The sequence below is a fragment of the Elephantulus edwardii genome, unplaced genomic scaffold (genome assembly GCF_000299155.1).
Source record: "Elephantulus edwardii isolate Elephantulus edwardi_28Jun2011 unplaced genomic scaffold, EleEdw1.0 scaffold00067, whole genome shotgun sequence".
NCBI classification, from domain to species: Eukaryota; Metazoa; Chordata; class Mammalia; order Macroscelidea; family Macroscelididae; genus Elephantulus; species Elephantulus edwardii.
In genome coordinates, this window is record NW_006399817.1 from 15,687,512 (window position 1) to 15,714,292 (window position 26,781).

General features: G+C 34.3%; 1 protein-coding gene across 3 annotated transcripts in view; it reads left to right on the forward strand.

Annotated features, from left to right (window-relative positions):
- Nucleotides 1-26,781, forward strand: part of PLEKHA5 (pleckstrin homology domain containing, family A member 5) — a 284,442-nt gene that overhangs the window by 237,159 nt on the left and 20,502 nt on the right. For 2 of the 3 annotated variants that reach the window (XM_006888444.1, XM_006888445.1), the window contains 7 exons: nucleotides 2,685-2,747; nucleotides 6,081-6,161; nucleotides 6,294-6,443; nucleotides 13,747-13,848; nucleotides 18,824-18,935; nucleotides 20,055-20,101; nucleotides 22,371-22,491. In XM_006888444.1, coding sequence (XP_006888506.1) covers nucleotides 2,685-2,747; nucleotides 6,081-6,161; nucleotides 6,294-6,443; nucleotides 13,747-13,848; nucleotides 18,824-18,935; nucleotides 20,055-20,101; nucleotides 22,371-22,491 — 676 coding nt within the window. Of the gene's footprint in view, nucleotides 1-2,162; nucleotides 2,199-2,684; nucleotides 2,748-6,080; nucleotides 6,162-6,293; nucleotides 6,444-13,746; nucleotides 13,849-18,823; nucleotides 18,936-20,054; nucleotides 20,102-20,889; nucleotides 21,079-22,370; nucleotides 22,492-26,781 lie in introns of all 3 variants that reach the window. The other variant, XM_006888443.1, reaches the window with a different exon arrangement.

A 26,781-nucleotide genomic window follows, 5' to 3' on the forward strand; every position in this document is an offset into this window, starting at 1 on the left:
AAGCTTGTAATTATTCCTCTGCTCATAATTAGAACAAAGCTCATTTCTTCCTTTGCATTTTTAGCCTCGCTACTGTTATTTTTTACTGTTGTTATGTACAGCAACTCAGCTGTTCCTCCAGCAAATTTTCAAGGGCTATAAATTGCTTGGGAGGAGACTGCTTATCTTTTTCCCATTGAACAAATAATAGACCACAGACCTTTATACCACAGGTCATTGTGTTGGCAGCATAACTCGACCCATTTGGTCACCAGAGCTCCTTTGAGTACTTAAAATGGCTATAGTTTTCATCCTCAAAACTCTTTTGCTGTACATTAAAGATGAATTTGAAAAACTCTTTTAAAAGCAGTATCATGAACATTATATATGTAAAACATTAATCAGAATATTTGGAAAGTTAAATTATTTTTATTATTAATAGGATGTTCATATTAAAAACTAAAAGCAAATTTTTCTATTTCTATTGCATTATTTTTTTATTTAAAAATTGGTGATTATTTTCAATAATTAAAAAAGGACATTCTTATATTTTAAGGAATAATCTTTTTTCTTGTGCTTTTCTTCTGCCTCATAAAAGCAGTTTATAAGTAGCGATTAGTTTAACATTTTCTAGTTATAATCTAATAACTATTATTGTTAATGAATAATAGTAAGATTTGAATAAGATTTGCAGTGTAACTAAAAATACTGATACAACACAATAAATCTGAGTTATGTATGTAATGTTCTTTTAGGTATAAGAAGATATTATTCCAAAGTTGTAACTGCATATTCCACATGTTTTATTTTTATAATGTGCTAAGTAACATAAAAATAAATATGCAATTAAAATTTTTCTATATTAAAAATATCTATATAAGAATTTTATGCCAATATTCTAAGTAATTATTATAAATTATTAACTTGTCATTTTGAAGTACCAACCTTTTTTGTTAATTGAACCACAAATATAGAATAGTATTCATGTAGTAATTTAAATGTGGCACTTTCTCTAGTTATCTCAAAATAAAAATTTCTCACGTTCCATTGTTTTGTAAAGCTATTTTATGTTTGACCTTAAAGTATATGTGGGTGTCTTTCTAGCTTAGGAACTGAAGTTTGAATTCTTTAGGAAAAACTGTAGTTTCAACATTTTTCATGATTGATCATGTCTGTACGTTTATTAAAAGCTTTTTTCCCCTTGTTAATGCCTTTTTGGTATGCAAACAAATCCTTTTCTTGGATCTTGGTGCTTTAATTTAGAAAGCCATCCAACACTTACCAGAACAAGTTGAGTGATCTCTATTTCAAATAGCACTAAAATATTCTGGCTTTTGCCATTAAATTCATTTTTCATGTGATGTTCAATGTTATGAAAGCTGTATGGTTTAATAATCACTGTGCATACTCTTAAATAGTCACAAGACTCATTTGCATGAGGTATGTGAAGGTAATGTCTTGAAATGAAACACGTAATCTTTCTAGAGTTACTGTATGTTTGGAATGCTTATATTTTTAACTTCCTGATTCTTATGTTTCTAGATCCATGCAAAGTTACCTGCTTTATAAATTATGCTTTTTCTAAAAAGGTTTTAACTGCCAGACAGTGTTTTACAGAGAGGGCATGTGTAATTGTAATTGATAAGGTCTAATGCACGTAAATATTTGCGATACTTCATTTTTCTAAACTAGACGGTATTTCGGACACATCTCCACCTTCAGGGGGGTAAAAAAAATGTGCTACTTAGAAGACACACAGTGAACCCCAATTAAATTTTTCCTGCTATGTTTTTTACCGTCTAGAAGACATTAGAAAGTCAAAAGACAAGAAATAGTAAAATATTGCCTGCAAAGGCTGTGAGGTGATCTTTGGTATTAATTGACTTGGAAGGCTATTGAAATCTTGGTAAGCACGATCAGAAAAGAGGATTTATTTGACCAAAAGACAGAAGAATCTAAAAAAATTTTTTTAAGAATCTAAGGGGGAAAAGAAGAATCTGAAGAACGGATATTCAAATACACAAAATACCAGTTTCTTAAACTATGCAATAGAATATACCATGTCAACCAGAACATGTGCCATTTGACTATCAACAGTTTGTAATATACACTTTCATTTTATGAAATTTTTAATTCCTTTCTGTTTTCAATTAAATGCATCCTTTTCCTCCATTATCTTTTAGTTCTTAAGACAGAAGAACAAGATAAGTTTATATTGTGTATGTGTGTTTATCTATTATGTATATGTATATAATATGTTTACAAGTTTTGTTAATAAAATTGTACTGAGATGTATCGACATTTTTACTGTACACATAGTGTGTAATTATGTTTATATGCTGAAAGATGGTTAAAATATGTTTTTTAATATTTGCTATGATTGTATTGTCAGTTTTCATTAAAATAATGCGTGTCTTAAAAATGGAAAATGTAAGATGCTATCTAATTGTGTTTGACCAGCTTATTGTTTTGTTTGGCAAGCTTAACATCATTCTTATGTATCTTTTCATATTGTATCACTGTTATTTTCCTACTTTTGCAATGATCTATGTGTGAATTGAGCTTCTCAAAGTTTGAGGACCAGTAAAATCTCATTTTTGTTACACTGTTACCTATTTTAACATAAATCTAAAATATTACTCATCAGCTAAATAAATGTATAAAATATTATTTTTAAATTTATTATATGGCATCTTTTTTTATAGTTGTCTCAAGAAGAATGTAGAGGGACATTATACAAATACAGACCTGAAGAAGTAGATATTGATGTAAGTATCAGTTTATATTGTGCATACATATTGTGAGTACTCTGTCATGTATCCTACCAAGGCATTAGAAATAAATCTAACAAAAAATTTTTCCTCTGGTGCCTTCAAAATTACATTAAATAAACTGAAAATTTTTCTGTGAGAGATTTTAGATTAAATCTATCCTGTTGCCCTTACCTCCACCTCCAGTCATTACCAGTTAGTTATACCTGTCAGGGATTTTCAGTGGTAGAATTCTACCTTTCATATAGGATTCTAAAGTTTTAACTTCTGGCCAGTGCACCTCCTGCTAAGCCATAACTCAGTCGGTCAGTAGAAATAAGCAGTTTTTATGATATTGGACAAATAAATCTATCTTGGGTGACGTGAACCCAGGGTGTTTCTCAGAAGCAGGAATGTAAAACCTTGTTTCACGTACTTTCACTGTGTTTACAGAAAAAGCCAATACTTGAAAAAAGACATACTGCTGGAGAAGTCAGCAAAAGAGAAACAACTTTAAAGAGATAGATTGACAATGGGTCTTTAACAGTGGGCTTAAGCATTTCAGGGATAAAGCAGGGTTCCTCTTGTTTTTCATAGGGCTGCTATGAGTCTTCAGCAGCTTCATGTCAACTAACAATAACATGATTCTGAACAGGTAGCAAAATGTCTAGGCTAAGACAGACTAGAAAGAAAGAATTGGTGACAGTGCTTCTGAAAATTGTTATTGTTGCTGCTGCTGTTGTTGTTGTGTGCCTGTGTACAACAGCTCTGAACCCTGCTCTAACTTGTCCAACCTTATTGTCTCTTGACACACCCACCTCCAATACTCCAGTCACTGAGTCAGTCCATCTCATCAAGGGTCTTCCTCTCTTGCTCTGTCCCTCCATCCTCCCAAGCATGAAGTCCCTCTCCAAGGACTGGTCCCTCCTGGAAACATGCCCTAAGTATGTCAGACGAAGCTTCAGCATCTTTATCTTTAAGGAGCAGCCTGGTTTCACCCTGTTTATTTGAGTAGTCCATGGTGTATTCTTAAAATTAGCCAATGCAAATCCTATACTTAAAATCCTGTTCTCAACCGATCATGAGTATTTCATAGGACAGGGCAACATATTGTGCACAGACCCACCATGAGTCCAAGAACTGACTCTGCAGCTGCTTAAGTAAAAGTCAAAGTGGAAAACTATTTTTGATAAAATACTGTGGAAGACTGGGAATAGTGAGACTGGGTCTGTGTTTTCTAAGAAAATACCAACCTCTAGAAATTTAATCACTGCTTCCCTTTTAAATTAAATTTAGTCTTCTCTTTAATCATACTTAAAAATCATTGACCTGCCATGCACTCTTCTTTATATATCATTGTCTCCTCATTTATCTCAGTTTTGTCTCATTGAATTGTACTTCCATTGGACATCTACTTTTGAATATAAATGGCAAAGAAAGTCAAGTCTCAGATTTCTTTCTTATGTCTTATTATGCTGTAAAGTAAGAAATTTGGCACATATTTTCAGTTTGTTCAGAATTATATTTTGAGATATTACAGCAGCTACATAGGAGTTTTTCCTAAAGGATTCTGACATAAATTTGAAAGTACGTAAAACATCTACACAAAAATAGTTAATAAATTAGCAACATCAACCTTTTTTTTGGTTCTGAATACTTATTACAAAACATTTTTTCTTGTTCTTAGAACTTGCTTAATTTGTCAAAAGTAAATTGTCTAATTTTTCCATATTAAAGATTTTAATCTTTACATAAGCTCTTTTAATCATAAAAATCTATTTTTTCCATCATAAAAAGCTGGACAGTTAATAATTGTATATCTAATGTATGCATAGTATAGTACTTTAGAATCTTAATTCACATGAGTACTTTTGGAAAGTGTTTATGGGGAAGACCTCATCTTAATGTCAAGAGTTTAGCATAAGATGGAAAATACAGGCCACATTTTCTGTTATAAACTAATAAACATTAAAAAGAAAATACAAAAATTATTCGTTGGCCTTATCAGTGGGGAGACATCTAAGCCTTTTAAGTTAGCTTTCTTAAGTTTAGATTTTGTGAAGCCAGGAAGGAAAGATGAACCCCTGAAACAATTGCCCTAAGATAACCTTTAAATCTTAAACCATAAAAGATAACCCAGCAATCTTTAAAACCAAAAAGCTTTGCGTATCATAATCTTTTAAGAATTATCAGTATAAAATCAAATTGACAATAGAAAATAATTATCAGATAGGAACCTTAGGGGAAATTAAGTTTTCTGTTAATAAGGAGAACTTTCTCATCAAAAGTTGGATAAGAATGACTAAATATCAGTATTGCTAAATTGTATGTTTGAGACAACTGAATTGAGATAGATTTTGCTGTATAAACTGAACAACCACAGCAAAACAAATAAAATACGAGGACAAAACTGGCTTTGCTAAGGTTCATATTTATTTTAATGTGAAATTAATGAGAAAGAAATGACTCTTGCTAATCTTGAAAATTCAATATATTACTTTTTTCCCAACATTTTAAAATTGGAGTAATACTAAAAATTTTAAATATTAAAACACTGAAAGTAACTCTTACTTAGCAATAGTTATATTTGCATTATTGCGATTGGAATCATCCTTGTATTTTTTTTCTATAAAAACCTTTTTTCAATAAACATAATTTTAACATATGTACTAGACTCTAGTTGGTGCTTAATATTAAGCACTGCAAATGAAATTTAACCTCCGTAGCATGTTATAGTTGTTGCTGTTAAGTGCTGTCGAGTCGTATGCAACTCATAGCGACCCTATGAACGAAAGACCTGGGCACTTGTATAACTTACATCCTTTCTCCAGGTTCATAGGGTTTCCGGAGGCAAGCTATTATGGATGTGGATACCACTCCTGCCTCCACGCTTGTTTTAGTTGGGGAGCTCCACCAAACGCTGTCCACCATGGATAAACATTCTCGCATTAGACACATCAGTGTCACAGTGTTCAGCTTCACAGAAACCACGAGTTACCTCTGTACAGCAATTGGACACACCAGGGCTATACAACCTAGAAGAATATTTGACAAAAAGTAATTAAAACCAGGCCTGAGGGCCACGGATTAAAGTAACCCACCTTTGGCTTGGTAGCATCATATAGGAGAAATATCTTACCTACACTACACTAGTGAAATAGAATCACGTGAAAGTGTTTAATTACTAAGAATGTGTTTAATTAGTTAAGTTTAATAATGTGTTGGGAATACTTGTTTATGTGTTCTGTGACTATTTTCAATATGTTTTCTTGTCATAGAGTGACTACCTCCAATTACAGAGTAAGAAAAAATTGCTAACAACAACAAAAAATTTCTTCTTTTATAACCTAGGCCAAATTAAGCCGTCTGTGTGAACAAGATAAAGTCGTACATGCGCTGGAAGAGAAACTTCAGCAGCTCCACAAGGAGAAAGTAGGACAATTATGTTTATTATCTACAATTGATGTTACTTTAGATAACTATTATCAGGACACTGAAAACTAATGTAGAAAAAATTAATTCAATGATGCAGAACATTAAGTGTAATTCTTTTTATTATAACAGTACACGCTTGAACAAGCTTTGCTATCAGCCAGCCAAGAGATAGAAATGAATGCAGATAACCCAACAGCCATTCAAACGGTGGTATTACAGAGGGATGATTTACAGAATGGTCTGCTCAGTACATGTCGAGAACTGTCTCGAGCCACTGCTGTAAGTTAATTTTTTCTTATGGAAATTGCTGAAGTAGTATATAGTAATTTTTTTCCCTTCTACTTATTTAAGCTTTTTAGAGTTGCCTTTTATTGTAAGAAGAAATATTAATTTGCCGCCTTTGTGCTTGCCACAGATTGTGTTCTTACACTGATTGTATAGAAAAATAGAGCAGAGTAAAAACTCCATATTCGTCTCAGCCCAGGCCTTGTGCTTGTTTTCTATGATTTATGCGGCAAAATGGCATTTTAAAAAAAAAAAAAAGACTACAATAACATTACTTTGTCTTTAGCTTGTTTATCTAATCCTGTTAAAAATCATTTGCTATTGTGTTGATTCCAGCTCATAGTAACCCTACAGGACAGAGTAGAAATGCCCCATAAGATTTCCAGAGCTGAATCTTTATAGAAGCAATTTACCACAGCTTCCTGCCATTGAGCAGGTCTGAACCACCAACCTTTTAACAGCCAACATCTTAACCACTGTGCCACCAGAATTTTTTAATATCTATCTAAGGAGCGTAAATGTAAAAGATAATCTTTATTTTCCTAATTAATAAGCACTTTATGAAGTAAATATTTTACGGGGAAGATAAGTACTCCTGTTCTTATATACCTTGAAAATGAGAGCTCTTTATCAAAAATACATAAAATTTACTGCACTGTGAAAATTAATACATTGTAGATTTTAAAGGCTTTAAAATAATTTAGGAAAGGTGGTAACTGGTCTTACTTAACCAACCATTTCAGTAAAAGACACCTGAGAAAACCTTTTAAGAAGTTAGCAACATTGCTATTTCATAGCTGCTTAGTTTAGATATTAGGTTTGAATAAGAAATATAATTAGTCAAATTTTTAGCATATAGTTGTGTGACTTTTTGTAAAGAGATTCTTGGAGTTACTAAATCTAAAAGTATTCCTTCGAGTGTATATGTTGACTGTTTTATGAGTTAAACAAGCTGAATTGAGTCCTATGATGTAATCATCTATAGAAAGAGAGTACCTACCCACACATACCTTTGAAAGAAATTACCCTCTTATAGGAGAAACCTTTAGACACGCTTTTATCTGTTTGTTCCTCCAAGATCTTGAATAGGGGAAATTCAGTAGACAAGACAGCTTCTCTAAGACAGGTCTTTCCCAGCAGGTAGAATACCAGAACATCAACTAGTATTTGATCCTCAACACTATATTAACATTTCTAATGTGAGCTATTTTTAAAGTTTTTATAGGTATCAAACCCTAGATTGTTTGAGGGTTGGTTGGTTTTTGTTTTTTTAATTCTTCAATAACCTATTACTAAAGGATCCGATATACCCTAAGAGTGGCTGAGTCTGACATCTAACCACTTCATAAAGGGGAATTGTCACTGTCGGTAATATCCATAGCAGTAAACTGGAAGCTGCTAGGTCAGACCCGCGAATTCCCGATGCTCCTGCACCTATTTCCCCCAATTACTGGGTTCAGTATTTGTCTTTTATTCACAGACTTTACTCACAGTTGGTGGGTACCAAAAGTGGAGTTTATTAGAGAAATAAATTGGGGCTTGGAGAGGCAAAGAATGTCTCACAAGTAAGATTTAGACCAGCAGTCCCAAGCCAGAATGACAGCAAAACATAATTCCTTAACTAATAAAAGGCCCGGTTTCAGTTCAGCAACACAAATTCAAGAAGCCTCTGGTTTCCTCACACATACAACAAAGTTTGCCTCAGAGCAGTTCTAAGTCAGCTTCTTCTTCAAGTATCTGACAAGAACAGCAAAACCTTTCACTGTGGCCACCACAAATGCAAGAATCCTCAGGTCATACCTTGTCATCCTTTCTTCATAGCAATGCCACAGTTCTTCCACGACCATCATCTCACTAAGGTCTTGTTCCATTCTCACTCAAGTCTTGCTGCCCAGTGCGGGAAGTACTCTCACTCTTATTCTAGTCTCTAAACTATTGATAATTTGCAAGACCATGTGCCTACAGTTAAAGTACCTGGAGACTAGAGAAGGCTAGAAAAACCAACTTTTAAGCTAACATTGCCTCTATGTTTGTATTCTCCTTTCAAAATACACTATTATTTTCCTCCTTTAAGCCTCTTAATCATACTGTGACATTTATATTCTTTGGGTGAGGGTGAACTCTCTAGGTTGTGAGCTCTTTGAAATCTGAAGCATATCACATTCATCTTTGTAGTTTTGGCATCCCACTATAGTGATACTGGTTAAAATTTGGGTAAAAGATTGAGTTAAATGACTTGCCCATGGTTAGTTACAAAGCTAATAAATACTTTGTGTAGAATTTAACTCCAAACCTGCTAATGATAACATATGCCTATACTGATTTATATAACGAAAGTATATGTGCTTGAAATGTCAAATATTATATAAGAGAGTCACTATTTGTAGGATTTGAATAAGAAGAAAGGAGAAGTTAAAAGTGGCCTCTATAGGACAAAACACCATGGAGCCGTACCATAAAGAAGAGAGTATGGGATACTGACCAGCTGGAATAAATAATTACTTTTTTGTAGGATAAGAACTAATAAAATTAGAAAAAGAAAATTACTAACATTTTAGTGGGGTAGGGAGGTAGACAAATCCCATATCTCTATACGATACACAATTGAATAAACATGGTGAGCAATGCTGCATTTACTTGGAAATCATTGAATGATATGATGTATATTTGAAACTTCAACTTTAGGAAATCTTAGGGATGCGCAGTGTTCACTTGTACTATTATTCTTTCTCGTACCAGTCAGGTTTAGAAGCTTAAATACAATCAATAGCCTTAGAATCATCTACTCCATCCAGCCATGACAGGACATGTGGTGGTTTTGTTTTTTTGGTTTTTTTTAAAAAAAGAGTTTAACCAAAATATATCTATTTATTACTTTTTTCTGATAGTTGTCCTCAGTAATCGCTTTCCTAGTTTCTTTTTCTTTGCCTTCAGGATTAATCAATGATTATTATAAACTCTCTGAGTATGTTCTTAAAAGATATATCTTACAGCAAATAATGCAAACTGTTATTTGTACTTACACGTAAACTTATTCATATCCGTTGCTTAAGGCTACAAATGTTAATAATGGACATATGGACATATGGCTGGTACCCAGTGATTGCTGACTAGATGGGAATTTAAATTAACATTTATACTGGCAGAATTTCAAAACAGTTCCTTTGCATTCACAGTTTGCTTCAGGAACTAGTTCATTGGAAAACCCAGCCGTAACAGATAAATAACGTTAAGGCCTCTGTACATCAAAGTTTCACTTCTGACAACATCTTCTGCCTTAGTACTTAAAACTAGATAAACAAGTAAAACAATCTTTTCTGTCTTCCTTTTCTTCAAAACTCAATGCTATATCTCCTTTCCTAAAGCCCCATTTATTCATATTCTTCAAGCACATTGTGCTTTGTGTTCTCTCCTTTTCACCATTTATGTTTATCTTAGCCTGATTTAAACTGTCATGTGGTGCAGTCTTAATTTGAATTCCTTTTAGGAAGTACAGCCTAATGTGGGGAGCTAGGTTTTCATAGTTTTAACTTGGGAGTTAATGTCAGGAAGTGACATTATGGGTAGAATAAGAACCAGTATAAGGGAAGAGTCTTCAACATTATGAGGTTCATCCATGTGGGTGGAAATTGCAAGAGTTTCTTGATTCTCTTAACTGGTGGGCATGGGGAATCCTTTCCCTTTTTTTTTAATAGGAAGCATAGAACCAACTTGTATCTGACCCTCTCATGAGGTTTTAGAGGCTACAATCCATATTTACACCAATTCCCAAAAATGATGTTCCAACAGAATGTGAAATTATCAAATAATATCATTAATATACTATGGAAATAAAATAGTGCTGAAGATCATCCAAAAAAGCTAGAGCAGTACGTTGTTGTTGTTATGTGCCATCAAGTTGCCTGCAACACACAGCAACCCTATGTATAGCCCTAAACCCTACTCTATCCTGTGCCAGTCCCATTGTGTCTGACATACCTACCCTCCACTACCCCAGTCACTGAATCAATCCATCTCATCAAGGGTCTTCCTTTCCAGCACTGTCCGTCCTCCCTCCCAAGCATGATGTTCCTCTCCAAAGACTGGTCTCTCCTTGCAATATGTCCAAATAATGTCAGATAAGGTGCGTCTGATACAGGCCATGGTCTTCGCAATCACCTGTTATGCATCAGAGAGTTGGACAATGACAAAGGAGGATAGAAGGAGAATTGATGCCTTTGAGCTGTGGTGCTGGAGAAGAGTACTGAGAATACCATGGACTGCCAAGAAAACAAATAGATTCATCCTAGAGAGGGTTAAACCAGGCTGCTCCTTGGAGGCAAGGATTCTGGGGCTTCGTCTGACATACTTTGGACATGTTGTAAAGAGAGACAGGTCTTTGGAGAGGGACATCATGCTGGGCAGAGTGGAGGGGACGGCGCAGGAGGGGAAGATCCTCTATGAGGTGGATTGATTCAGTGACTGGGGTAATCACGATGGGAGTGTCAGAGACAGTGCGATTGGCACAGGACAGAGCGGAGTTTAGGGCTGTTGTACATAGGGTCGCTATGAGTCGCAGGCGACTCGACGGCACATAACAACAACAACAACAAAGCCTCAGAATCTTTGCTTCCAAAGAGCAGCCTGGCTTCACCCTCTCCAGGACGAACCTGTTTGTTCTCCTAGCAGTCCATGGTATATTCAGTACTCTTCTCCTGCACCACAGCTCAAAGACACCAATTCTTCTTCTGTCATTCCTACTTATTGTCCAACTTTCTGATACATAGCAAGTAACTACAGTAATGGAGTCTGATATGACAGAGATGATGAAAATGGCACAGAATAGGACAGAATTCAAATCAGTTGTTGATAGAGTTGAAGTTGTACTTGATCTATGGCACATAACAAGAAAACACAGCACAGGATGAGACTTCCCATCTTCCGCAGAGCAGCTGGTGGATTCAAATCACCTGATCACTTTATGATTTGATCACTTTATGATCAGTGCCTGTGCTTTTAAGATCATTTTATATATCATAGTTATATCTTTCTTGTATTTGTCTCTTTGTGACTTGACAAAACAGTCATAGTCTAAGGTTTTAAAATTGCCTTTAAATAATTCACTAACTTGTTTTAATCAAATACTTAGCCACGTGTCATGAAGAAACTTATGTTATGCTGACAGAATCTATTTTATTTACATCATTGTCATTTCCTCATCCCTTGAGTTTCTGCCCAACCCATAATCATGTTTAGGATGTGGGGTAAAGGCAGAAAACCACACAGGCTCAGCAAACTTTTGAGATTTTCCACATTAGGAAAATAGAAAACAATGCATTCATTTACCAAAAAAAATATTTGTAATCGCTATCTCGGTCTAGTTTTTTTAAAAAAAATTCTGAAATTTCAGCAGTACTGAAATATTTTTAAATTTTTATGTATCTGTAGTGCATGTCTTTGAAGCAGGAGTGGCATTCACTTCCTAAACACCATGCCTCTGGAAACTTTAAACTTAGAGAAACAAAAGTAGTTAATAGAACAAGGCTCAGGTCTTTTGTTCATAGGGTTGCTATGAGTCATGCTTGACTTGATGGCACTTAACAACAACAACATAATGCATGTGGGCTCACCTTGAAGTCTGACTTTTATGTAAGGAGATTTGATGTTAACTAGAAGACTGTCTTAATGGATCTGTAACCCATATCTTACCCTCTTTGCAGCTTTCATAGGCCTGCTATTTTAAAAGCAGTTTTTATGACGTGCACAAATTAGAAGATACCTAGAAGCAATATTTATTAAAGGAAATCAGTTTCTGTGTTTTTTCACCTTACAGAATGAACAAATAAGCTCTCAAATCATCTACGTAATATAAATGCGAATTTTTAAAGCTTAAGTACTTTATCTCTGTGATTTTACTTCTTTATTTCTATATTTTAGAAGATTACTTTCAAGAAAATTCATCTCCTAGCTACAAATGAAATAGATTTTTCTCTCTGAAACAGGATCCACACCTCACAACACATAAAAAATCAGCTCAATCTAGATCAGAGCCCTTAGGTTAAAGCCCCAAATCATTAGAATCATTACAGACCAAATGGGAGCAAACTTAGAAGCCCTAGCTTGTGGTATAAATAGGCCGGCAAATACAGTCAGAAAATGCACAAACAGTATAGGATAATATTAATGATTGGGATCTTCTAAATGTTAGAAGTCCCTTTGTGTATGCATCAAAAACTTTTTCCAATAGGGTGAAAAGAAAACTTACAGACTGGGAAAGGAACATTTGGCAGTGACAACTCAGACAAAGGTCTCGTAACCCTTTCATTCTGAGTTTGCAGAATATGACAGGGCCTTTTATTCTGAAAGCTTACAGAATGCTACAGGGCCTCCACAAGGAAAGGACTCATAACTGAATCACAAAATGGGGAAAAGACTTTTCACAAAAAACAGCTTTCAGAAGGCAACAGACACAGGAAGAAAAGCTCTAAATAACTGGTGATCAGAGAGATTGAAATTACAAACCACAATGAGATACCATCTCACCTCAGTAGCAGTGGCAAAGTGTCATAGGACAGCAAGCAATAAATGTTAGGGAGGATATGGAGAGATTGGAATGTTCATACAGTGCTGGTAGGATTATAAAATAGTACATCAACTCTGGAAGGCAGTTTGATTTATCCTCAAAAAGCTAGACATAGAAATCCCATATGACCAATTGTTGGAATATACCCCAAGGAAAACAGAACTAAGACACAAAGTTTCTTAATAGCATTATTCACAATAGCAAGGAAATTGAAACAGCCCAAATTGCCATCAAAAAATGAATGGATTGAGGAATTGTCATTCATTCACACAGTGGAATAATACGCAGCACTAAGGAGCAGTAATTTTTTTTAAATACTGTGTAACATAGGAGAGTCTAGAGAGCATTATGCTGAGTAAACTAACTCAGTCCCCTAAGGACAAATAATGCATAAGACCATTATTGTGAAAATTGAAGGGTAAATATAAGATGTGTGTAAAAGTCCAGAAGGGGGAGAGTAGTATAGCGGGGAGGGAATCACTTCGATGACAGAGTTTAGTTGGCAGAGGGCAGGGATGAGGAATTAAGACCTAATAGGAACCTGAAAAAGTGGACTAATCCTAGGCATAGAACTGTGGTGATTGGTCTTCTAAAACACAATGGAATTTTTTTTTTCTGAAAAATAAACCACATGATTTTCTAAAATGTAGACAGGATGTAATTGTAGTGTTAACATATAAAAAAACACACCTTTTTTTTTTTTTTTCGGTTTGTGATACGTTCTCTTGGTTCTAGGAACTGGAACGTGCATGGAGAGAATATGATAAGTTGGAGTATGATGTAACTGTTACCAGGAGCCAAATGCAAGAACAGCTAGATCGTCTTGGTGAAGTTCAGGTACTGTACTTTTAACTGTTTCTGACATATTTTACAGCACACTTTGTTAGAGGCAAGTATAACCTTACCATTGTACTCAGGTGCCACAGATAGACTTGAACACTGTGACAAGGTTCATGTATCTCCCAAAATAATTCAACCCTTCATTGTATAAATGTCTTTATTGTGTACAGTGAGTCCTAGAATCATCTCTGCTCCTAGCTAAACTCTGTCATTAATTCCTATACATGTTGCTTCATATCCCTCTTAAGCATGTCTGTATTAATTTATCAAATAATAGACATTTTGATCCTTTCATGTTTATTTATTCTAACATATTCTGAATTTAATATCTCTTGTTAAATTATATTTTTCCTATTACTATGACTCATTAGAATAGAGGCAGCTGCATAGGCATTGTAGATAGAGCTGGAACCATATTCCAAGTTTTAATTTTCTCATCTCTAAAATGGAAATAGTAACCTATCTCAAAGTGTTGTAGAAATAGAGTCCATGTAAGTTTTAAAAAACAATAAAAATCACTTGATACCTGTCATCTTTTATAAAATATAATCATCCTTATTTACCTCAACCAGCAAATTAGTAAGATGACTAGATCAGCAGCATGCTGCTTTTTAGAATAGCAACATGAAATATGGGCCCTTGAAATATTGTTAATGTGATTAACGAAGTAGATTTTTCAATTGTATTTTATTTCATTTTTTAATTCAACTTTAAATAGTCATAAATGGCTGTTTTTTCTTTTACACAGTACATACTGATAATCAAAATAAGACATTAATGACATTTGAGGACAAACTGTATTTAAGTTTGACTCAGCAGCAACTAATAACAATAAGAAAGTTTTACCTGGTTATCTACGCTGTAAAAGGCTAAATGTTAAAAATCTCCAGAGTCACAGGAATATGCACACTATCACAGTTTGCCTTCATTTTGGTTTGGTTTTCTATTTTAAACAACCCCTTGAAAATGTAAAATCCATTCTGGGCTCAAGGCCATCGAAGACAGACCTGGACCATAGCAGTTTGCCAGCCTCTGGAAAAAAATTTAAAAAGATAATGTATATTATGAAAATTTAATTGTAGGATATTAAGACAACTTGAATAAATGAAGAAATAAAATTTTATATTACCAAAATGAAAATTTATCAAATTTTTAACAGAATCTTTTGGAGAAATTAAACTAATTCGAATATCTTGAGGCTTATAATGAAGACATTCACAGGTAGCTAAGACATTTTGGGAAAGCTAAAAGAGGCAAGTATATAAGGCAAGGGTTTATTTGATAATTTTTAAACACTTAGAGCAGAGCCTGGCACATAAAATGTACTATTTAATTGTTAACTGATTTAGTAAGTAAGCAAACCTTAAAAACTGTTATGTTAAATTATATACACAGGGGGAAATAAACAAATGGAACTCATCAGTAGACCATGAATATGTGATAACTTGATTTTTACTAAAGAAAAGATAGATTAATAGTAGCTAGTATTAGAAAACAGGCTTACTATATTGAATCCTTGCTGATACCACACACAGAGATACACATGAACGTCACTTATATTGGAGACCAAGGATGCTAATAGTAAAATTACAAGCTAAGTTATAAAGCAGGATATGTAGAGTGGGGATAAATTTATCAAACAAGACCTGAAAAATATTACATACCAAAGAGAATTTTAAATGTGATAATGGTAAGTAAAGAAGGAAGAAAGGAAGGGAAAAGGGATAAGGAAGGGAAAGACAGAAAAAAATCATTGATATTTGACTCTTAAGATTTCCTCCTTAATGACAGCAACATAGACAAAGTTAACTGATGGCATACTGGAAAGAGAGAAGTCTTTGGCCTCTTACAGTAAAATAAGGGTTTACTTTCTAGATTTGTAAGAAACATTTTCTTTTTCTTTGGAGAAAGAATTTAATGGAAAAAATGGATTGTATAAGGGAAAACTCAGTAACTTGGAAAGCAAAATATAAAGATTTTCCTTGTGTAGTTTTTCAGTGGGGAAAATAGGTATTAATTTTATTATTACAAAAGTGATGTATATTCTTTATAGAACATATGCAAGTGTCTGATTTTTATAGTTGATCTTCTCTCCTGATAAGTCTATATCAATTTCCACATCTGGGCTGTCGTGTTTGGGTCTTGTGTGAGTACTTCCTTCTTTTACTTTGATGCTTAATAACCTGTGACTTGCAAACTAGATAAGTTTATATAAAAGTGCTTTTTAATGCAGTGATATAGTTCTTTAGGTTTATACTTTGAAAGCATATTACTGCTCTTCTGAGGACTTTTTAGGTTGATAAAATAGAAGTTATATATTATTTACAATCTTTTTTAAAAATCCTGTATCTGTTTTAAAAATTTTACTACATAATGTGACAAAGTTTTACTTCATTATCTATAACTAAATTAAATTTATAAAATACGATAGTTAGTGTTATCCAAAGTATTTATCAGTGAGAGTTGTAGAGCTCTAATAAAATCTTAGGGAACGTTCACATGATCTTGTTTTTTTGATTCATGTAGGATATTTACTCAAGGGTGTGATACAGACATTATTCATTTTAAAAATAAGAATGTAGACTAAAGGAAAACCACTTTGATAAATTCATATTACAAAACTAAAACTTCAAAGGACCTGCTGGTGACATAATCTGTAGAGACCATGCTGCTAAGCCACAATTGAAAATTATATACTGCTAACTCAGAATTGAGAATTTATCCAGAAAATACATGTACTTCACCAGTCAACAATCTTCTTTATATATTTAGCTAGTAATTTCTCTCTCCAACCCTTTTTGACATTTCCCTTTATGGTCTAGAGTGAGGACTTCAGAGTAGTTCTGGTATGTTATAAAACAAAATGTATATGAATGATTGTATGAAAACCCAATATAATTTATAAACACACTGAAACAAAAAAATTAATTTTCAAAAACAAATGTAAAATCCTAGAATCATCAAGTAGCTGGTGGTACTTTTCTCATAAACTACGGTTGTGCATTGCTAGCATTTACCCATCAGTCTGTGTAATTTTTTTAATTTTCTACATAAAGAAGTTGTTTATGTAGGGATATAAAATGCCTAGCTACTTCCCTCCATCTTCAGTGATAATTTTCCAGGCCATAAGCACCAGATTTTGTTGCACCCTGCATTTTCTTCCAGGTCAGTAAATTTCCTGTCCCAATAAATGAATGTCTTTAAAAAAAAAATACAAATAAACGTAAAATCTTCTGTTCCATTATGGCTGAGAAAACAAAACAGGAACAGATCCAAATTTGTAAAATGTAAATACGCTGGAGTGGGAAGAATTGTCATGTGAAGCCCTCAACTGGATTATTGCCAAGCCTATAAGAGTAACACCTAGAAAGCAGCATAATCTTCCGCCATCTTTGATTCTGGCACAATTTTTTTGACTATCAGTCAAGAGATTGGATTGCTGTGTAACTTACATGGGTCCTAATCAAACTGAACCCACTGCTAGTTGATCATTTCTGACCCCTCCATTAGGTTTCCAAGATTAGAAATCTTTTCAGGAAGGAATAACCTATCTTTCTCTCACAAAACAGATTGTGAATTCCAGCTGCCAACCTTTTCAGTTGGCAAACCTTTGTGTTACACACCTAGGCTCCTTAGTTTTCTAAAAAGGAGATTATGTTTCTAGCAAGGCTTTACCTGTTAATTTTTTTTCTATTCCAATTTTTGCTGTCATTACTCTGAAATAGGAGTAAGGACAACGTAGAAAGAACTAATTCTGACTTCTCTTATGTACACAAAGGGAACTGTCCCCATCAACAATATCCACAGTACTAAACTAATACCTAAAAGATTAGATACGGTCTCCCACACTCCTGCACCCACCTTTACCAATTCCAACACCAGTCTTACTGGGTCCAAAATTCATTGTTGGGACCAAACAGACTCCATAGAACTGTACTCAAAATTGTGGAGTTTGCTTATAAGGTTTATTAGAGAAATCAGTAGGCCATAACTCGGGAAGCAATAAGCAACATAATACAATCAGTAATCATACAATCCCTCAGTTCTCCAACAAGATTAGGTGAAGACCTCTGGCTCTAGTTCTGTGGAACAGCAGTGCCAAGTCAGATACATCCAAATAAAGTAGAAGCAGTTCCAAATCAGACCAGTATCATTGTGCTTCTCATTCCAGACAACTGCTTTTCAGCCTCCAGCAAGCTTGGGCTAAGTCACCAAGTTGCCACTCATTTTGATCAGCCTCTCTTCTGCTGAGGCTACATTGCTCTTATGTAGAACGTAGCCTAAGGTTCACACAGCTTTTGAAGAAAGTAGACCATGTCAGGCCAAATTGTGGCCACTGAATCAGGTTAATATACTTGCAGACCAGACAGAATTGAGGCAGCTACCTAAACGGGACCCAAGGAAAGCCATTTTAAGCAAGAGAAAGCCAGAGCAACCAATCCTCTCCACCGCACACTCTTTACAAATCTGTGTTCTTTCTAGTGTTACCTTATTGGCCTTGACTGAACTGGAAACAAACCATTTGAAATCTTGTCTCAAGTTTAGGAAGCTAATTTCTTTTTGTCTCTTCCTCCTGTTCCTCAATAAAAAACAGTTTAATTAAGGACTTGTGACTTTTTTGTTTTAGTTTCTATTTTTAATCCTTTGGTCAGTATGGTTCTTTGGGGATCGCAAATAATGTAAAGTCAAGCTTATTTAAGTGTTGATTCATAAACTTGCCATTGGAGAGGCATGAAATAGTGTATGAAAGGTTGAAAATTAATATTTTCTTTCCTTCCTGTATCTTTTCCACTCAGTTGTAAAGTTGGGAGATTTCTATGGATCATATTAAATATTCTTAAAAATAATCCATTTCTTTTCTTAAAAATAATTCATTTCTTTTAAATTCTCATTGTTCATATATATGTATTGGTGGATTTTTGTGACTTTTTAAAATGGTTTTTCTAATACTTGGCTTATCCGTTTTATATAGACTGAATCTGCAGGAATTCAGCGTGCACAAATTCAGAAAGAACTTTGGAGAATTCAAGATGTCACGGAAGGATTAAGTAAACACAAACAGCAAAGAGGCAGTACGGAAATAGGTAGATCACTTTGTTTTATTACTTGACAATGTTGCCACAGTACTGTATCTAAAGAGAGCTCGTATCTTGATATGTAGTCCATATCAGGTTGATTGTCAACTCAAGCCTGCATGTCTGGTGGTTGGAACCCACGAGCAACTTTAAGGATAAAGATGAGCAGCCTCCTCCCATTGAGATTTACAGCATCAGAAACCTAATGAAAGATCTCTATGACTAAGAACCCAGTTGGTAGCAGTGAGTTTGAATTTTGAGTTTTAACTGTATCTAAATGGTAAAGCACACAGGGTGCCATTGGGATAATGTCATTACTTTAATAAAGAACAAGCATTATGCTTTTTTTAACTTTCAGTCTGTAGACTGGAAAGTCCTACTGACCACCTCAAAACCAGCCATTATTTTGTTATTAAGAACACATTCTTGAGTCTCCTCCATGGGCCAGCTTGCCTGCACCCCCTGACCTCTGCAGCCTGACCCTTGCCTCTTAGGATTCTGCACGCTGAGCTCACAGCTCCCCCCTCTGCTCTTATTGCTATATTTCTGTCAATCTGTCCACCTGCAGTAAACTCTGCCTGTCAAAAAAGAAAACAGAACACATACTGAGTTTTAGGAACTGTTTTTCCTACAAAAGAAACAAATATGCTCATACTGTCTTATTTGTCATTTATTTGTTTTGCCCTCTGACTACATTGGCTTAAAAATAATTGTCCATTTCTATGACATATAAATTGGAACATGTAAGTTGTTTGCTACTTTTTGCTGCTATTCCAATTATCATCAAGTATAAATGATCATTATTACGCATATAGATGAAGCACATACATGCTAGTACCTAATAGATTCGAAGTTCAATTTCTAGCACATATATTCCATTTTAATAAGTACAGGCAAATTGCAATCATAAATGACTATATCAAATTATTCCAATAATGATTTAGAAAACTCATTTTCCCTTAAGCTTATTAAATATTTTTAAATGTAATTGTTTTCAAATCCTGAAAATATCAACAAGTGAGATTAAAATTTGAAGCTTTCATTTAAAATAAGTGAAATTAAGGCTTTTTAATCAGAAAATTTAGAGAGATGTTTAATATAATTAGTTCTTTTATAATTTTTTAATAGGTATGATAGGAGCAAAACCCTTTTCAACAGTCAAGTACAAAAATGAGGTAAGTTTGAAATTTATTTATAATTATTCTTATTCTTTAAAGCATAAATTGGAAGAAGTTAAGCTTTCTTCTCTGCTCTCTTAAGATGAATGTTTTAAAAATATATAGAGTTTGTAAGTTATTGTCTTACCCTTGCCATTTTATTGATTGCATGCTTTGGTGTTTTTTAACAAATGTTCTTTTTCTTTCCTTTAAATACAAAATTGAATAAATAAATCAAATTGCTATTTTTCATCTTTTAGAACTTTAACATTGTCATACTTTTTTGTAAAACTAAGTCAACTGTGTATCATGCATGGATGGCCTAAAGAAAATATAACTACAAAGAGATACTGTCAACCTAATTGAAAAAAGCTTTGGTTTTAAGTGTTTCTGTATAGAAACTAGAGTGAAAGAGAAATGCTTACCCTTTTTCTTCTTTAAATTTGAGGAAAAATATAATGTATTTCCATTTTTAAATTGATTTGTTCCTTCAATATTTAAAATGAAATAAAATTACTGATTCCATACAATAGTACAATAGCTTGCTTTGAAAATAAGCTTCAGTGCATAAGCCGTATCTATGTATTATAGAATAAATTTAGTAGTACCATATTTAAAACCTAATTAGTTATTGGCTGCTATAAAAAAGTTTTATGTTCCTTTGCAGTATGAAACTTTCAGCTTGACAGTATCCCTTTAATTCTCTTTGTGTTAAAATGAATGTAAGTTAATTTACCATTGAAAAAATTAGGTTTACTTAATTCAATATGCTTATCTAAATAAGGTGACTATTCTACAATCTTTAGGAAGAGGAAGTAGTCCCACCTCGTCCTCCACTTCCTCGGTCCTATGACTTTACAGAGCAGCCTCCCATAATCCCCCCTCTGCCCAGTGATAGCAGCTCCTTGCTCTGTTATAGCAGGGGCCCAGTGCATCTACCTGAAGAAAAGAAGATTCACCAAGTTCAAGGATATCCAAGAAATGGATCTCACTGTGTAAGTGGCTGGAGTAGCCACAGAATAACCAATTACTTGTGTCCTCTCATTTTTAATTTTTTTCCATCAAACTTTTTTTAATTATCACCCGTTTTTTAAATAACCTTTATTTTTAGCCAGTGCCTTTTTGTTTATGTATCTAACTCTATCATGTGTTTTTCCTATTTTTATTTTACCATTCTATCTGTTTGCACTTTTTATAATTGTGATTATTTTGTTTTTCACATCTTGAAGAAACCATATTTTAAATACACCGTTTCAGATTATTAGAGACAAAATTATACCTTTAAACAACAAAGAATGACATTTTTACTAGAATTTACAACAAGATTGGGATGTGGTCAGTCACTTCTAAAGATCAGAAATAAGAGGATTAGGGTTAAGCAAATATCTACAAAATAGAAGCAGAGGGAGCGAATAAGGCAAGAATTGTATTTTGAAAATTACAAAATGTCTGGCGCAAGCAAGAACTTAGTATTGAGTAGATCATTTTCTATATGAAAATTTGAGTTATTTATGGTCACTCTTACTGATAAGGGTTTCTGGTGGTGTAGCCCATAGAGAATTATGTTCTAACCCAAAGGCAACACCTCTCTGGGAGTTCAAATCAGAGTTCTACTTGGAGAAAAGTAATGGGCAATCTCCTCCTAGGCAGTTTGCAGCCTCAGAAAACCCACTAGAGGATCTGCTATAAGTCAATTCTAACTTTAAGGCAAATCTGCTATGAGTCCATTGCATCTCTGCTTTTTAAAAATGAGGGTTTTTTGTTGTGTGCCTTTGAGTCAGAACCAACTCATAGCTTACTCTTCAGCTGGTTTTCAGAGACAGTAAATTGCTTGGGAGAAAATTGCCCATCATTCGCCCAAAGAGCAGCTGGTAAATTTGAACCATATGCCTTTGGAATTGCAAGACCATTTCTTCCCACTAGGCCACCACAGCTCCTCAAGTTATTTTAGGTACTGTCAAGTTGACTCCAACTCATAGCAAGTTAATATGATGTCCTCGTTTTTAGACTTCAGTTCACTATGTTAAAAATGTTCTGATGACTTTATCCCTAAAAAGCAGTATCCTTAAAACCAAAAATTGTACTAGTCTCATTCTTTCCGATTCCTTGCTTTTTCTACCTTAGTTGTGGCATATATATTAACTGTGTTCTTTTTTAAGATAGCTAAATATGAGGTTGTTAATTTTTTAGAATTTTATTTTAGTCTGGAGAGGTAAACATTTTAAAGGAAATTTGGGGGTTTCGGGGCTTTTGATTTGTTTTTTAAATTACATATCTTTCTCTCAAGGGTCCAGATTATAGACTCTACAAGAGTGAACCAGAGTTAACAACAGTGGCAGAAGTTGATGAATCTAATGGAGAAGAAAAGTCAGAACCTGTTTCAGAAATGGAATCTACAGTTGTTAAAGGTCAGCATTTTGTCTCCTGTATTTTCTAGACACTTTAGCATTACATTATTTTACATATTATAAATTAAGTTGGGAAGCTTAATTAAGTAAGGAGCTTTACATACCGCCACTCTTCCTTACAAATATCAAAAGAGCAAAGGCCACATTGGGATGGCCAGAGCTGATTTGCCACCTTCACAAAGGGGAACTTTTCCCATCACCAGCATCAGTAACACAAAAGAAGTTATCATGAGATCAGACATGTTCCCCAAGCGCCCGTACCACCTTCTACTCATCTCATCACCAATCCTACTGCTTTACTGGGTCCAAAATTGATGTTATAGCTCACCAGCCACACAGATTGGGATAATTAAGAGGTTCTAATCTAGTTTCGTAGCAGAAAACTCTTCAGAGTAGCAGTAAGGACAGCTTCAGAAATGTGCACAAGGCACCTCAGCCTTGAACCTCACAGATTTAGACCAGTGTTCTCAATGCTCCCTCACTTAAATTGTCCTGCAAACTTGGGCAAAGGGTTTTGGCTTAATTTGAGTTCTATACTTGAGGGGTATCAGCCAGCTCCATCTCATGCCAAGTTTCTCTGATCCTCTGCTTTGGCTATGGCTGCTGCTGACATACGTGTAGCTGGGGCAAGAATGCCTGGCCCTAAAAGGTGTCCGACATTCTCTTCTTCCTCTTCCTCTTTTTCTTTGCCCGTGCAGAATATCTAAGCTGTTAATAACCCCTCAGTTTATTGGCAAGATTAGCTATTCCTGTCATAGATTGGTGAGACGATATTTATACATCTTTTTCATCTTTGTCCAAATAATATCATCTGCTCATTAAAAGTATTAGTCAAACTTTTTTAAACAGTGGAATCACAGATTTGAGGAAAAAATACAGGAAAGGATTATCAGAGGTGATAAATACTTAAAAGAGGAAATAAAGATATTAAATAGTTTATGAAAACTAGTCTCCACCATGTGATAAAACAGAGCTCTGAGTCTAAACAAATTCAAAATCTGATAGGAGATTTCCATGTCAAATGAGCACCCAACAGTGCAGGGCTGTCAATGAAAACTGACTTTTTTAAGCTCCTTTAAAGTCTGTTTTAAACATGATATATAAAGAACTGCAACTCAGTAATGAAAACACACAATAAAAAAATGGGCACAATAGAAAAGTGGGCAAAAGACATGGACATTTGACAAAATAAGATCTACAATTGAAAAACCATGATCTACAATTGCCAGTTAGCACATAAAAAGCTTCCACCCTTATTTACATTTAAAATTTCACTTTCTAAAATGCCTAAACTTAAAAAGACTGACAAGACCAAATATTAAAATAGGATGTTGCTGATGTTGATGTTAGGTGCCATAGAGATGACTCATTCCATTACAACTTGTGAACAACAGATCTGAACCCTGTCTTATCTTGTGCCATCCTCATCGTCTCTGTCAGTCCATCTCGTTGAGGGCCTTCCTTTCTTTCACAGACCCTCCACCTTTCCAAGAATGATGTTGTTGCTATTGTTGTTGTTGTTGTTAAGAGCTGTTGAATCGTAGATGACGCATAGTGACCCTATGAACAAAAGACCTGAACACTTGTATAACTTTCATAATTTCTCCAAGTTTCATAGAGTTTCCAGAGGCAAGCTACATCGGAAGTGGATGCCACTTCTGCTTCCAAGCTTGTTTTAATTGGGAAGCTCCAAGAATAGAAATCACTGTTGGTGGTGGTAATATGAAATAAAACAGTATTTTAACAGTTTCCTAAAGAATTATATATGCAATTATATGATCTAGCAATAGTCCTCCTGCTATCTTATTTATCTAAGAAAGTTAATTCATCCTAAATAAATATTGCTACAGGAATTTTTATAGCAGTTTTAATTGATAATATAATTATTACAAATATATCTGCTATCATAAGCATGATGCAGAACTGGACAAAGTCATAATAGAAGAACAACTAAAAATTCATATATCCATCAATGAGAAAACAAATTGTTACATTTTCAGAACAATGAAATACTAAGCAATTATTTTAAAACTTTTAAAAGAATTATTTAATATATTTTGTTATGTGCTATTATCAGAAACAACTCTTAGCTGACCCTCCAATGGATTTTCCTATAAATAGTATATTAAATGCATAAGTATGCATTTATGTGTTTATATATTTATATTAATATCTTTAATATAAAATTATGTCTTTTATATCATTATCTAATAATATCCTTTACCTATTTTACATATAACAGATAGGAATTTCAGTTACCTTATATAAGTGCAAAATAATGATATTGACTGAATAAAGCCTATAACAAAAAGATAAATAGCAAATTATTTGAGTGATTCTCTTTTGTGGTGATACACAGTAGAACAGTGTTTCCTTTTGGGGAAGGGTAGAATTGACTGAGAGCTTTTTTGGGATAATAGAGATGGTCTTTATGTGAACTGAGATGCTTTTACACGTACATAATATTTGTTAAACCTCATTAATTATACATTTAGGATTTGTGCACTTTAGTGTACATTTTCCCTCAGTAAAGGAGGGAGGAGGTTAAACACCAATGAAAACTGAGAGTTTGTTGCTTGACTGACCTTAACTTGAGAATTTTGCAGTGATTGAGGTGGTAGAAAAGTGATCACATATGGAAAATCTGAGAAGCTAGAAGGAATGAAAGAAAATATATATGGTAAACCTTAACAAAACTTTGATGTCTGTTTTTGTCAAATATATAATATATGATCATAATATAAAATTCAAGAAAAAGGTCAGTGATGCAAACCCACCAGCTATTCTGAGGGAGAAAGATTTTCAGCCTCAGAAACCCTATTAAGACATTCTAGCCTGTCTAATAGGACTGCAGTGAGTCAGAACCAACTCTGATAGTAAATTTGGATTTTTGAGTTGAAACAGCAAAACATATTCACATAGTAAATAAGCATTTGCAAAGGAACTTTAGGCATTGAAACCACAGTGAGACACCACTACACACACACTAGAATGGCTAAAGACAGATAGTACTTTTCTCAGTTAACTAACTGAATAATTCTGAGTAGTGTCCCAGGAGAAGCCTTAGAAGTGAGAGCGGAGAGATTTATTGAAAGGTAGAGAGATTCTCAACACATTAATATCAAAGCAGGATGTTCTAGTGTTCTAAATTGCAAGAGAGCCAAGTTTTGATTAGCTGACTCTAGTGTTCTAAATTGCCAGAGATCCAGATTTTAATTAGCTATCAACTTAATGGGCTGCCTGTTCTTTGGCACTAGTAGATACGTGACAAAAGTTTTAAGAGGGTTGTTAAACAATAGTCATGTTAAGACATGATCATTACTCTTAACTTGTTGATTCAGGTATTCTTTGATCAGCCACATCAAACATTGGCAAATATTTGTTAAGAAACAATGCTACCTCTCCCAGCCTAAATTGGTTTTGTTCTTTATGATACAAAGCAGCTAAACATTCACTAGTTAAATTGTTTTCAATAAAAGTAGTAGAGATTATAGACAAGCTGCAGTTTTTTATTCAAAATGGCATTTGCTTTAGACTTGGAGCAGCAATTTTATCATGCCAAGTGCTGCCTCATTTTTGGAGTTTGCTTTGAAATATTTCTGCTGATTTTACTTGGATTTTCTACATACACCATTGTATCATAAACAAACTTTTTTTTTTTTGTCCTTGTTGAATGTTACACCTCTTCTTTGTCTGGATCTGGCTTTTTAATTCTCTTCCTAACTTGAATGGAAATGGCTCTGAATTTTTTCTACTGATTGTAATGTTGGCTTTGGTTTGTGAAATCTTTTATATTATGAGAGTATCATTTATTCCCATAAAAGGACATTTAATTAAATTGTTGTAAACAGTTAAGTTGAAAACACTCCTAGCTGACCTTAAAGCAGATTATTGTTATTGTTCTTTTTATTGTTGTTATGTGTCATCGAGTCGCTTGCGCTAAACCCTGCTCTGTCCTGTGTCAGTCTCACTGTCTCTAACACACCCACCCCAATTACCTCAATCAATCCACCTCATAGAGGGTCTTCCTCTCCTGACCTGTCCCTTCACCCAAGTATGATGTCCCTCTCCAAGGACTGGTCCCCTCCTTGCAGCAAGTCTAGAGTATGTCAGACAAAGCCTCAGAATCCTTGCCTCCAAGGAGCATCATGGTTTCACCCTCTCTAGGTTGAATCTGTTCATTTTCTTAGCAGTCCATGGTACATTCAGTACACTTCTCAGCACCACAGCTGAAAGGCATCAGTTCTCCTTCTATCTTCCCTAGCTCTCTGATGCATAGCAAGTGATTGT